A 14,749-nucleotide genomic window follows, 5' to 3' on the forward strand; every position below is an offset into this window, starting at 1 on the left:
GGGGAGATGGGACTGGAGGAGGAAGAGGATATGGGATGGGGAAGATGAGACTAGAAGAGGAGACATGGGACAGGAGAGAAGTGGAGGACATGAGATGGAGGAGATGGGACTGGAGAGGACATGGGATGGATGAGATGTTTACATTGCTTTATGTTAATATTTTTAAAGTTAATATTTATTTTTGTAATGTCTGTGTAAATTCTGCATAAAACATTTACCAGTATCATTTCATGAGATAATTTACAAGAACGTGTTTAGGGGTGCAATTATGGGCGGGGTGGAGTAGGGCAACTCTTAAGGCCTGGCTCAGCACTTGACTTGATCAAGACCATGAACTTGTGCAGACAATGTGTACATTTTTTATGTGATGTCATGATATTAAAGTTTATATTTTACAGATGTTATTTTCTCCCTTTTTCTTGGTTTAGGGTGAAGATCTGATAGATATAAAATTTGAGGTGAAAGCAGAAGAAGAAGAGGCGTATGTGAGGGATGATCAGCAGTCTATGGAGGAGGATGGAATAACGGGGACATTTATAGAGGAGGACACTCCTACAGAGATCAGCACAGGTGGGTCAAATTGTTGCAGGTGGTAGAGCTGCCCGGTCATCTTGGCAAAATGCCTGCAGGTCTTGCAAAGTGTTTGGTCCTTTTGCATGAACTGCTTGCCTGAGTTCCCCCCAGAGTGGCTGAATCACATTAAGATCAGGAGATTTTGATGGGCACTCCAGAACCTTCACCTTTTTCTGATGTAATCACTTGAGGGTCAACTTGGCCTGGTGCTTAGGTGTCATTGTCGTACTGGAAAGTCCAAGAGTGTCCCATGCACAGCTTTCCTGCAGTAGAATGCAAATTGTTTGCCAGTATCTTCTGATAACATGCTGCATTCATCAATTTTCACAAGATTCCCCCATGCCTTTAGAGCTCACACACCTTCAAAACATCAGTGAGCCACCACCATGCTTCAAAGTGGGGATGGTATTCTTGTTGCTATAGAGATTGTTACCCCTCTCCAAACTAAGCACTTATGGTTGTGACCATAAAGTTATATTTTGGTCTCGTCACTCCAGATTACAGTGTGCCAGAAGCTGGGAGGCGTGTCAAGGTGTTACTGGGCATATTGTAACCAGGTTTTTTTTGTGGCATTGGCAGTAGAGGCTTCTTTCTGAAAACTCGTCCATGCAGCTCATTTTTGTTGTATTATACTCCTTGAAACAACCACACCTTTTTTTTCCAGAGCAGCCTGTATTTCTCCTGAGGTTACCTGTGGGTTTTCTTTGTATCCCAAAGAAATCTGGCAGTCGTGGCTGCAATCTTTCTTGGTCTACCTGGCCTTGGCTTGGTGTCAAGAGATCCTTGAATTTGACTGGCATACTCAAGGCTTTGAATAACTTTCTATATTCTTTTCCATCTTTTCCATTACCTTGTTACGCAGGTGTTTTGACAGTTCTTTTCTGCTCTCCATTACTCAGTATCCAGCCTAGTCAGTGCTTCCACATAAGAGCTAACAAACTCATTGCCTATTTATACACTGACACTGGCAATTTAAAAGCCACAGATGTGGGAAATTAACCTCTAATTGCCATTGTAACCCGTGTGTGTCACCTTGTGTGTGTCTGTACCAAGGCCAAACATTCCAGGGGGCGGAGACTTCTGATCCGGGGCATTCGGGGGATTTCTGTTATTGTGATTTAAAAAGAAGCCAAACAACTATTTGATAATAAACAGTGTCATGTGATCACTATCCTTAAATAAAAGACAGTTTTTGGCATGATCAGTCAGATTTTCATCATCGGTGCCAAAATCTCACCATTTCTGTCAGGGGAGGCAAACTTTAGAAACATAGAAAATTGATGGCAGAAAAAGACCAAGTGGTCCATCAACTCTGCACCTTTGTTTTGGGGGGGATTTTTTTTTTTTTTTGTTAACTTTTTTATCTGAGTAGAGATCTATGTTTGTCCCAAGCATGTTTGAAGTCATTAACTAGTGACTAGCTCACTACCTCTGCTGGAAGTCTATTCCTGGCATCTACTACTCTTTCAGTAAAATAATACTTTCTGAGATTAGTTGTGAACTTTTCTCCAGTTAGTTGGAGGTCATGTCCTCGTGTTCTTCATTTTGGTTTCATATTGAAAGTCCTGCCCTCCTGAACCGTATTCACTCCCTTCATGTATTTAAAGGTTTCAGTCATGTCTCCACTTTCCCTTCTCTCCTCCAGACTGGACATGTTACATTCCTGAAGTCTCTCCTGATATGTTCTATCCCCCCCAGACCTTTCACCATTTTGTTCCCCATATCTGGACTCATTCTATCTTATCAATATATTTTGGCATGTGAGGCCTCCAGAGCTGGACACAGTATTATAAATGAGGTCCAACTAAAGATCTATATAGAGGAATCGGGACCTCCTTCCTCCTGCTGGTGATCCCTCTAGTGATATAATGATCTATATAGAGGAATCGGGACCTCCTTCCTTTTGCCGGTGACCCCTCTAGTGATATAAAGATCTATATAGAGGAATCGGGACTCCTTCCTCCTGCAGGTGACCCCTCTAGTGATATAAAGATCTATATAGAGGAATCGGGACCTCCTTCCTCCCGCCAGTGACCCCTCTAGTGATATAAATATCTATATAGAGGAATCGGGACCTCCTTCCTCCTGCAGGTGACCCCTCTAGTGATATAAAGATCTATATAGAGGAATCGGGACCTCCTTCCTCCTGCTGGTTGACCCCTCTAGTGATATAAAGATCTATATAGAAGAATCGGGACCTCCTTCCTCCTGCCGGTGACCCCTCTAGTGATATAAAGATCTATATAGAGGAATCGGGACGTCCTTCCTCCCGCCAGTGACCCCTCTAGTGATATAAATATCTATATAGAGGAATCGGGACCTCCTTCCTCCTGCAGGTGACCTCTCTAGTGATATAAATTAAATATCTATATAGAGGAATCGGGACCTCCTTCCTCCTGCCGGTGACCCCTCTAGTGATATAAAGACCTATATAGAAGAATCGGGACCTCCTTCCTCCTGCCGGTGACCCCTCTAGTGATATAAAGATCTATATAGAGGAATCAGGACCTCCTTCCTCCTGCTGGTGACCCCTCTAGTGATAGGATCTATATAGAGGAATCAGGACCTCCTTCCTCCTGCCGGTGACCCCTCTAGTGCTATAAAGATCTTTAGAGTAATCGGGACCTCCTACTGGTGACCCCTCTAGCGATATATCTTAGAATTCTCTTTGCTCTCCCCACTGCCTGGCCACACTGTTCGCTTATTTTGCATTCATCTGAAATAAGTACCCCCAAGGCCTTTTCCTCTTAAGTGCTGAACTTTTGAGAACAATTGCATGTATCTAGACTGGATTTCTGTAGATACTGGGGTTCAGCTGGCAGCAAAATGTTGATGTTCACATTACACATTGCTCAGTCTATACATCTGATGCATATGGTTTGAGTCTTCTGCCCCATTGCCTGAATAAAGTAAGATCTCTACCAGATCAATTCTCCCAGGTAATTTGCCCATTTGTTTGCTGGCAGTGCTAGGTGGAGGGATATGTTTGTGTACATGGTGATAATAATGTGATAACATCCTTCAACTTTGGACCCTTAAACAGAAAGTGATAATGAGGGAGGAGTCAATATCCCAATGATGGTGGTCTTCAGGATCAGTCCAGTCTTCATCTTGGTTGTTCTCCCCCCATCCTCACTCTCTGACCTCTGGTGGGGCTCAGCCCCGCTGTTCTTCATGACTAAATCATTGACTAAATAAGGAAGTGCAGTACTTCTTGTGTTGGGAAGATGGCGATGAGTGATAGAGGCGGTGGGGACCCTCGTCCTATAATCCCCTCATCACTGTCCCTCCTATAACAGACAGTTCTGGTTGTTTCCTCACTCTCTGACTAAGGTCCATGAATAAAGAAATGACCTGTAGGAGATCAGAGGAGCCATTTCCTAGTTCCCTTGAGGGTGGAATTGTAAGCTCCTCAGAGACCAAGCTGCCTGATGTGGGCAGAGTCCTGGTTTGGGGGAACCAATCAGCTCCTGTCTAGTAATCCTCTTTGTCTTTGTATTTTAGTCCATGGCCGGGAGATGAGGAAAACCTCCGAGGATTGTCTCACTTTGTCTCCAGACTGGAAAGTAGAAGATGAGGACATCACACAGTATAGTCCAGGAGAAAACCCGGCTCCCTCCAATGTCCATCCGGCACCACCCAGTGTAGATGGACCATCGGATTCCTCGTATCCTGAGGAACCTCAGACAGTGTGGGACGGGGACGGCCCTCCAACAGATATGTGGTTTTTCTGTACTGAGTGCGGGAAATGTTTCCATTTTAAATCCAAATTTAACAAGCATAAAAAATTTGATATAGGTGAAAAGCCATATTCCTGTCCTGAGTGCGGGAAATCTTTTTCACAGAATTCCCATCTTTACACACATCAAAGACTGCCCGCAGGAGAGAAGCCACTTTCTTGTTCTGAATGCGGGAAATGTTTTTCATTGAAGTCCAGTCTTCACAGACATCAGAAATTGCACACAGGTGAGAAGCCGTATTCCTGTCCTGAGTGCGGGAAAGGTTTTGTACGAAAAGCATACCTTGTCACACATCAGAGGTGTCACACAGGGGAAAAGCCATATTCTTGTCCTGAGTGTGGGAAATGTTTTTCACAAAAGTCACATCTTTACAGCCATCAGAGACTGCACAGGGGGGAAAAGCTACTTTCCTGTTCTGTGTGCGGGAAATGTTTTTCAGAGAAGTCCAGTCTTCACAGACATCAGAAATTGCACACAGGTGAGAAGCCGTATTCCTGTCCTGAGTGCGGGAAAGGTTTTGTACGAAAAGCATACCTTGTCACACATCAGAGGTGTCACACAGGGGAAAAGCCATATTCTTGTCCTGAGTGTGGGAAATGTTTTTCACAAAAGTCACATCTTTACAGCCATCAGAGACTGCACACGGGGGAGAGGCCATTTTCCTGTACTGAGTGCGGGAAATGTTTTATTCGAAAATCAGAACTCCTCACACATCAGAGGTCTCACACGGGGGAAAAGCCATATTCCTGTCCTGTGTGCGGAAAATGTTTTTCATATAAATCACAACTTTACCGACATCAGAGACTGCACACAGGGGAGAGGCTACTTTCCTGTTCTGACTGTGGTAAATGTTTTGTACATAAATCAGACCTTGTCACACATCAGAGATCTCACACGGGGGAAAAGCCATATTGCTGTCCTGAGTGCGGGAAATGTTTTTCACAGAAGTCCCATCTTATTATACATCAAAGGTCTCACACAAATGAGAAGCCTTATTCTTGTTCTGCATGCAAGAAATGTTTTGTAGCAAAATCAGATCTTGTCAAGCATCAGAGATCTCACACTGGAGAGAAGCCGTATTCCTGTCCTGAGTGAAATGTTTTTCACGGAAGTCTCATCTTTACATACATCAGAGTTCTCACGCGGGGGAGAAGCCACTTTCCTGTCCTGAGTGAGGGAAATGTTCCTCACTGACGTCCTGTCTTCCTGTACATCAGGGGTCCCACACAACCCTGGAGGTGTATTATTGCCTTGAGTGTGGGAAATGTCTTCTAGATGAATGTTGCTGGACATCCCAGCTCTCATGTGGGGAAGAAGCACCCCCTGATATACACCTCAGATATACTCCATGGCTGATCTTCATCATGGAAGAAACAGTTCATAAGGAGATCAGAGGTCACCAAAGACATGGATGAAGTGTGGGACCAGGTTGGCCATTGATAGCAGGAGAAGAAATAAGAAATAAGAAAAGTGAGCGCTAAAACAATCACGAGCAGCCAAAGCACCAAAAAACCTCCAGAATAATCAAGAAAAAAAACAAAGGGGTGCGGCGCTGGAATACCTAAAAACACAGTTCAAATGTATGTATACATGTAAATTGCACTAGACCCAGATGTGGATATAAAGTGACAAAAGTGCAAAATGCAAAACTAAAGGTGATATTAGTAAACACTATCGATGTGCTGAGTGTTAATAACCATACATAGTCCTGAAAACAGTTCATATAAAGTTTTTAGAAGTGATGATCCATCTGAGGGGATCTCAGATAAATGCTCCTTACAACATCCTGGTGACGTGACGTGAAATTGTTAGGAATGCGCACTCACCAGATGCGCAACCTTTTATGTTCATATATAAATCTCAAGGATGTCTGCTGAAGGTCTCCTTCAGAACTGGGTCAGCCTGGTCTGGTCACAAACCGATAAGGATCCCCTTCCCCTGGGCAGTTTGCAGCACCTAAGGCCTCACTCCGGAATTGGCTCTGTCTCACAAGGAGCCAAAAAGAAGGAAGCCCATATGTAACAGCGTATACCCAGAGACTGACGCAGTCCTCCATTTTGTTAAGAATCTCCATGTTGTCAATCATTTTTCCCCTTTCCTCTCTGTTAATCCACAGGGACATATGTGTGTTGGAAGGGTCACAGGCAGGCTAGAGCACGGCAGGGAGCCCAGAGCTATAGGACCCCAAGGGAGCCGGGGCCTAGCTGTCCAAAGAACCTGTGCAATTTAACACCTCGTATAAGATAAGGCAAGCTTTCCCCGTAGTTCAAAGAACATTCCCAGGAAATACGACCAGATAACCTTTGTTAAAATCCGTTTTTCCCCTATGTCTCATATCTTGGAATATGAGAGACTTACATAAAAACCGGATATATCGTCAGATTGGCCACGAGAAGACGAACAGTTTGGTAGGTCACTCGCCTTGTCTCGAATAGGAAAGCAGAAAAGTAGATCTCGTGAACCAGGCAGTGTATAATTTCATATTTTATATCTAATCAATTCTCAGACGTGTCTGCATAATAATCTACCCGCGGGTGGAGTGTCATTTATGCATATGGTAAGTTATGAGCCAAAGTATGAACTACAAGAGATTTTGGCTCTAGTTTAGGTCCACGCCCAGACGATCCCTCCCTACACGGGATATTGATTCTTGACTTCAGAGACAACCCCTGCTAGGAAACTACAAAAATGGGCTGTCAGGCCTAAGAGAGTTGAGTTGAAGACATCTCCCTTTTTAACATCAGTACCACCTGGGGAATCCCATGCCCTTTCGCTCTGAAACTTGGATATGCTAACCCAGGACTTTGGCAAGTACCTTAACCCTTTCACCTCTCTCTGATATCTCTTTGCTGTGCTGTTGGTCTCTGTATATTTATATATATATCTTAGTTACATCATTTTCTGTAAATATTTTTATTGTACCCATTTGACCTTTTAGTAATAAATATTTCCTTCTGAAAGTGTTGAACTGTTTCTATAGTGCTTTATTGCAATTTACGAATTCCTGCCTCTAAAGAGAACGCTACTGTGTTTTGTTTAACTCTGCATAATCAGCCTGCGGTGACCGTATTATGCAGACGATTATCTCAACCATTATAGTGTTTTAGCTGATATTGCCGAGTTTCCTCTTTCTCTGTACAAAAAGGAGGTGGTGGCAGTGTGAAGGGTTAATTGCGTAATTAACCTGACCCAGTAACAATCGCTCAGGCTGCTGGTACATCGATTGTGGTCCAAGTAGCTGGAAAATTGTTTTGCAGGGTGCAGCTGGGTGTGGCATTGTGACATTGCAGTTTTAGATTGGCTAGTCCTTTCGGTCACGAGTTTGGTGAGAAGGGCTGGGGTCTGACGCCGTGATCGTGACACCATGGTGCAGTATTTTCAAGCAATATTTATTAAATGCAAGCTAAAAACAAGATAAAACACTGACCATGTGAGATGCTAAGATGGCCGCTGGACCTCCACACATTCGCGGCGGGAAAGGCGTCACTGCACACGGCTCCTCCTTGACGCGTTTCGTGCTAAGGCACGTATTCATGAGGGGTATGCTCGTACGCAAAGACGCCAAAGTGAAGTCTATTTATACCAAATTCCGCACATGCGCACATCACGACCACCATGTTACTGTGGTTTGCAAGTACGATTATCTCAACCATTATAGGGTTTTAGCTGATATCGCCGAGTTTCCTCTTTCTCTGTACAAAAAGGAGGTGGTGGCAGTGTGAAGGGTTAATTGCGTAATTAACCAGACCCAGTAACAATCGCTCAGGCTGCTGATACATCAATTGTGGTCCAAGTAGCTGGAAAATCGTTGTGCAGGGTTCAGCTTGGTGTGGCATTGTGACATCGCGGTTTTAGATTGGCTAGTCCTTTCAGGTCCCGAGTTTGGTGAGAAGGGCTGGGGTCTGACGCCGTGATCGTGATACCATGGTGCAGTATTTTCAAGCAATATTTTTTGAATGCAAGCTAAAAACAAGATAAAACACTGACCATGTGAGATGCTAAGATGGCCGCCGGACCTCCACACATTCGCGGCGGGAAAGGCGTCACTGCGCACGGCTCCTCCTCGACGTGTTTCGTGCTAAGGCACGTATTCATGAGAGGTATGCTCGTACGCAAAGACGCCAAAGTGAAGTCTATTTATACCAAATTCCACACATGCGCACATCACGACCGCCGTGTTACTGGGGTTCGCGATCGCGCATGCGTAGGCGCCATATTGTCATAGATATTCACTGCAAGAGCCCTATTAAATGGAATCGACTAAAATATGTATATTATTCAAATAATCTAGCAGGTTTGTATCTGCAACATCGTGAATTGTTGGAAAAGCTGATTGACCCGTATTAACAATTGGGGAAGAAATGAATTTGAAAACGGGTCTGTATACTATGCGCGCCTGCGCACAACAAACAGGTGAAAGATACTGCGTTTGCATAAATCTTACTTAGGAACTGTATTTTATACTATGCATAGTATAACCGATATGGCTATTGTATGGTGATCAGATAATTCTATGTGCGAATACAAAGAGTAATAAAGACTTCTGTATATATATGTTTACATGGTCACCCTATAAAACATATAATCCAATTAAAACTCATGATAACAAAATCTAAAACTTAATGCAAATTATTAAAATAACAAAAGTCAACTATAATGGGTCTAAAGTTGACATATAAACCTTAGAAATATAAAAATCCAGTGTCAATAAATATGAATATATAATGTATATAATTGTTCAAATATCAAAATATAAGGAACAGTAATCATAAGAACAGTCATTATAAGAAGGTATTCAATTAAGTATTATACAATATAAAAGGAGTAGGGTAGCTATAAATGAATAGAATAACTAAAAATAGACTAGAATAGCTAATGAATAGAATTATTATTATTATACAGTATTTGTAAAGCGCCAACAGTTCGCTCAGCGCTGTACATTACAAAGTGGGACAGAACATGCGACAGAACAATAACACAATACACGAGGGGATCGAGGGCCCTGCTCTTTCAAGCTTACAATCTAGGAGGGAGGGGATAGTGGTACAGGAGGAGATAGCTGTGGGGGATGGAGTGGTAGGAAGAGTGGAGGAGGTCGGCAAATTAGCAGGGGGTGGGGTAGGCTTCCCTGAAGAGATGGGTTTTCAGGGTGCACCTAAAGGAGAGGAGAGTAGGTGATAGTCTGATGGATTGGGGTAGGGAGTTCCAGAGGATGGGTGACACCCTGGAGAAGTCCTGGAGGCGGGCTTGGGAGGAGGAGACCAGGGAACTAGATAGGAGGTCTTGTGAGGAGCAGAGAGTGCGTGCTGGGCGGTACTTGGATATTAGGTCAGTGATGTAGTTCGGGGCAGTATGGTGGACAGCTTTGTACGTCAGTGTTAGGATTTTCAATTTGATCCGTTGCGCAATCGGGAGCCAGTGGAGGGATTGGCAGAGGGGGGTGGCGGAGATGGAGCGGTTGGTGAGGTGGATGAGTCTGGCCGCCGTATTCAGGATGGACTGAAGCGGGGATAGCCAGCGGCGAGGCAGGCCAGTGAGGAGGGAGTTGCAGTAGTCGAGTCATGATATGATGAGGGAGTGGATGAGCTGTTTAGTGGTTTCTGGGGTTAGGAACGTGTGGATTTTGGCGATGTTGCGGAGGTGGAGTCTGCACGAGTTTGTTAAAGATTGGACTTGGGGCTGGAAGGACAGATTGGAATCTAGAATGACACCAACTACTCTGCGGGGTGGGCCTGATTGTGGAATTGTTGGACACGAAGGAGAAGTCAGTGGGGGGGCGCGGGCTGGGGGGAAGACTAGGAGCTCGGTTTTAGAGAGGTTCAGTTTAAGGAAGTGGAGCGATATCCAGTCTGATATGTCGCTCAGTAGGTTTGTGATTTGGGCGGAGACTGAGGGGGTGAGGTGGGGGGTTGAGAGATAGATTTGTGTGTCATCGGCATAGAGGTGGTAGTTGAAGCTGTGAGAGTGTATGAGCTGGCCAAGGGAGAATAGCTAAAAATTGGGATAATTGTCTACAATTCATTGTATATAAATTATTAATATATTAATAGTGATAAACGAGTATGCAATGATGATAAAAAAGGCGCTAATGATGAAGTATCATAATAAAAATTGTACTAAAAACATATTAAAAATGTAAATTGATATTACTAAAAACTATATATATATATATATATATATATATATATATATGAATGAATAAGATGGATAATAGTGTGGAGATGAACATAATCAACTGTTGTCTATAAAGCAATTTAGATCCATTTCAACATTGAGTCCCTGTGGATAAAAAGTACCCAATTCGAAAATCCATTTAGTTTCCAACGATGAGACGGCCCTTCTCTTATTTGTCCCTCTCCAGTGTGCCTTAATGATGTCAATACCAGTAAAGGTCAAGGAGGAAGAATCTCTATTATGGTATAACCTGAAATGCTTAGAAAGCGAATAGTCTTTAAAGTGTCATGGAAATTTTGTATTGTTGGTCGAACTTTAAATGTGTCATATATGAGTGTTATTCATATGTCTCTCGTGTGGCTTAATTAAAGCTCTGAAGGCTGCAATTGGGCCATGCGCATGTACAATGTATGTATTACAGTACTCAGCTCGGTAATGGATGAGATGGCGGATCTGCGCTTATAGACCGGCGTGTATACCACCACGGCATTCGATGCGAATGCCGCTGGCAGTAGACCGTGGGCCTGTATCCACATATCAGCAGCATAGTACCACGTGGGCTCCATAACGCAAGGCGCCAAGCGGTGTGAACTCCACGTGTAGGCTTATGCATATCTTACAACCCATTACCAATCTGAACTGTATCTTGGATGGAAGTGTTTTAATAAAGATCGTATCGGGCCCATCCAGGTACAGACTGATATTTCTAGGGGTTGCTTGTACAGGGAATGGACATACTGCTAGGAGCTGGGAAATATGACCTCAGATGGCTCATGGGGGGGAAGGGGAGGAAGTCTGCTGACCTCAGAAGGCTCATGGGAGGAAGGGGAGGAAGTCTGCTGACCTCAGAAGGCTCATGGGGGAGGACCAGTGATAGATAATAGGAAAGGCTATGCTCCAATCGGAATGTACATCCTGTGTATAGGCACTCCCCATTGCATTGTTCAGTGGGAGGGGATTGACTTTATTCATGTGGGGGGCATGTGTGTATTTGTAATAAAACCAAAGGCTGAGTCTGAAGCCGGCCCTTATGTGAATTGCAACACTAGCCTTAGAGTGTCGTGTGATCATTCTAGGGCAACGGAGCTCCACCCCCACATTTCAACAGAGCTAACCCATTTGGATGGGCAGGAATCGTGCAGTTTAGCTGCAGTCGTGGTAAGCGAGATTCGCACAGCTTTATGGGGGATTTCTGCGCATCCAACTGCGAGTACTCACGGTAAGGAGAAATTCGTTAAAGCGAATTTCCAAGACAAAAGCCTCTCTTGACATTATAAACGTGTTCCCTCAATCTTCTTGTTGTGCGTCCAATATATTGTTTACCATTGTTTGTGACGCCTTTGCCGCCGCGACCGCGTGGCCATCTTAGCATCTCACTCTGGTGAGTGCGTATTCCTAACAATTTCACGGCACGTCACCAGCATGCTGTAAGGAGCACTTATCTGAGATCCCCTCAGATGGATCATCACTTCTAAGCACTTTATATGAACTGTTTTCAGGACTATGTATGGTTATTAACACTCAGCACATCGATAGTGCTCACTAATATCGCCTTTAGATTTGCATTTTGCACTTTTGTCACTTTATATCCACATCCAGGTTTAGTGAAATTTACGTGTATACATACATTTGAACTTTGTTTTTAGAAGAAGAAATAAAATGGAGTTAATGGATTCAATTTTGTGGTGTAATCTTTCACAAACACTTAGAGCTCTATTTTAAAAAAAAAATAGTTGAACGAATGTCAGAAATATTCATCCAGTTGGGACGAATTTTGGCTGATTTTATTTCAGTGATTTCCTATGATCATTGGCTCCCATAATGCCTTATTGCTCTATTTTTACTGATGGGAGGTATTTGAAGAAAAAGACCACATCATGTCTACTAGAGGGAGCTGACAATAATAGAAAATCACCAGAATTTGTCATGGCTGGATGAATGCTTGTCATAATTATCCAATGAGTTTTCCATAAATAGTCCCCTTAGTTTCCTTAGTCAGGCATGGTTTCATACAATGACCTGGGAGTGTATGTAAATATTTAGTAGTACATTAGACATTGAAGTACATAGGGTATCCGCTTCCCGGCCGCCCTATAGCAGAAATACTGCTACAGGGCGGCACGGGTGCGTAAAATCATGTACATATGGGATTTTGCATTTCCGGGTAGTGGGTGCTCTACCCGCGCTGCCATTTGTAACCGTGGCTGTTAATCACCAGGCCCCGGCCAGTGATTACTCGCCGATGCCCGGTGATTGCCGAGCTTCTCCAACGGGGAGGAGAACTGTTTTGTTTACTAACAGTTCTCCTCCCTGTTAGCTCAGGCACACTGCACAGCTATCCAGAGCAGTGTGATTACAGTGAAGCACCCCCCGCCCCCTAGTAAAACACACACTGCACACAGTTAACCCTTTGATCGCCCCTTATGTTGACCCCTTCCTACCCAGTGCCATTAGTACAGTTACAGTGCTTTTTTTTTTTCTTCAGCACTGATCACTGTATTGGTTTCACTGGGGATGTCAGTGACACCAAGTAAGTTCCCCCCCCCCAGTGTCAAAATGCCCGCCGCAGTCCTGCTATACGTTGCTGATTGCTGCCATTATTAGTAAAAATAAGAAAATCCTACTGTATATACCGCCATTTGTAAACGCTATAACTTTCACGTAAAATTAATTTACACGTATTGATGATGATGGAGGTCTATGGGAGATAGTGGAGGTCCATGGGAGATGATGGAGGTCAGTGGGAGACAGTGGAGATCCATGGGCGATACTGAAGGTCTATTGATGATGGTGGAGGTCCATGGGAGATGGTGTAGGCCCTTTGGTAATGGTGGAGGTCCATGGGAGATGCTGGAGGTCCATTGATGATGGTGGAGGACCATGGGAGATGGTGCAGGTCCTTTGGTAATGGTGGAAGTCCATGGGAGATGCTGGAGGTCCATTGATGATGGTGGAGGTTCATGGGAGACAATGTAGGTCCTTTGGTAACGGTGGAGGTCCATGGGCGATGGTAGAGGTCCATTGATGACAGTGGAGGTTCAAGGGAGATGGTAGAGGTTCATGGGAGGCAGTGGAGGTCCATGGGAGACGGTGGAAGTCCATGGGAGATGCTGAAGGTCCTTTGGTAATGGTGGAGGTCCATGGGAGATGCTGGAGGTTCATTGATGATGGTGGAGGTCCTTTGGTAACGTTGGAGATCCATGGGAGATGGTGGAGGTGCATTGGTCATGGTGGAGGTCTATGGGAGATAATGGAGGTCACACTGAATTCCACTGTGTGGGAATCCAAGAGGATATTAAGATTTATATTCATATATCTTGTGAGGTGCACACAGCTGATTCATGGACACAATCTTTGTCTTATGGACACTGTTTTGTGGTGTTTTAGCACAACATTGCATGCTTATGTTCACAAAAGCACTAAGTTGTTTTTTGTGAATAATAATTTGACAGATTTATGTTTCCTGATGTATAGTTACCCCCACAGGGGCCGCTGGATAATGCTTGTCCCCAATGGTTGCCCTGTCCTTGCAAGCCTCCCAACACCCCTGACACTCTGGGTTCAGACATATTTGAACAGTACGAAGTAATATTGAAAAAGACGTGATTCGTTAGTAGCACCTCTATATTAGGCTCCTTCAAAAGTCTAGACCACAGAATGAAGGTTTGGGAGGTTAATGTGAGGGGCGATCAAAGGGTTAACTGTGTGCTGGGAGTGTTTTACTAGGACGCGGGGGGTGTGTGCTTCACTGTAAGCACACTGAACACACTGATCAGGATGGCTGTACTGTGCAGTGTGCCCAAGCTGACAGGGAGGAAGATTGTTTGTAAACAAAACAATCTTCCTCCCCATCAGAGATGCTCGGTAATCACCGGACGGGTTATTACCAGCCGGGACCCAGTGATTGACATCAGAGGCCGTGAATGGCGGCACGGGTAGGGCGTGCACGTGGCTTGTGTGCGCCCCTACCCGGAAATGCAAAATCACGTGAAATGCAAAAGACACATGATTGTGCGCACATTTGCCGCCCTGTAACAGTATATCTGCTATAGGGCGGTCCTTAAGCGGTTAAGTATTCTTGTTATATTTTTCTAACATTATTGTCATCTGTATCCGTCATTAATTTTAATAAATGTTTTACTTCTAAGTATTTGTGTGATCTCTCTGTACATATCGAATACGACTTCAAAACCACAATGGAACAAGAGTCCCGTAGTAGTAGTCGTAGTAGTAGTAGTAGTAGTAGTGGCCAGCAATCTGTC

General features: G+C 44.1%; 1 protein-coding gene across 1 annotated transcript in view; it reads left to right on the forward strand.

Moving 5' to 3' along the window:
* Positions 1–410: 410 nt before the first annotated feature.
* Positions 411–14,749, forward strand: part of LOC149460830 (uncharacterized) — a 90,047-nt gene continuing 75,708 nt past the window's right edge. The window contains 2 exon segments of the mRNA XM_089679264.1: positions 411–5,403; positions 5,406–5,464. Of these exon segments, the coding sequence (XP_089535390.1) occupies positions 4,005–5,403; positions 5,406–5,464 (1,458 nt within the window). The 5' untranslated portion in view covers positions 411–4,004.

This window comes from Staurois parvus, unplaced genomic scaffold (genome assembly GCF_062004578.1).
Source record: "Staurois parvus isolate SC_StPar_1 unplaced genomic scaffold, SC_StPar_1.0 ptg000221l, whole genome shotgun sequence".
Classification (NCBI taxonomy): Eukaryota; Metazoa; Chordata; class Amphibia; order Anura; family Ranidae; genus Staurois; species Staurois parvus.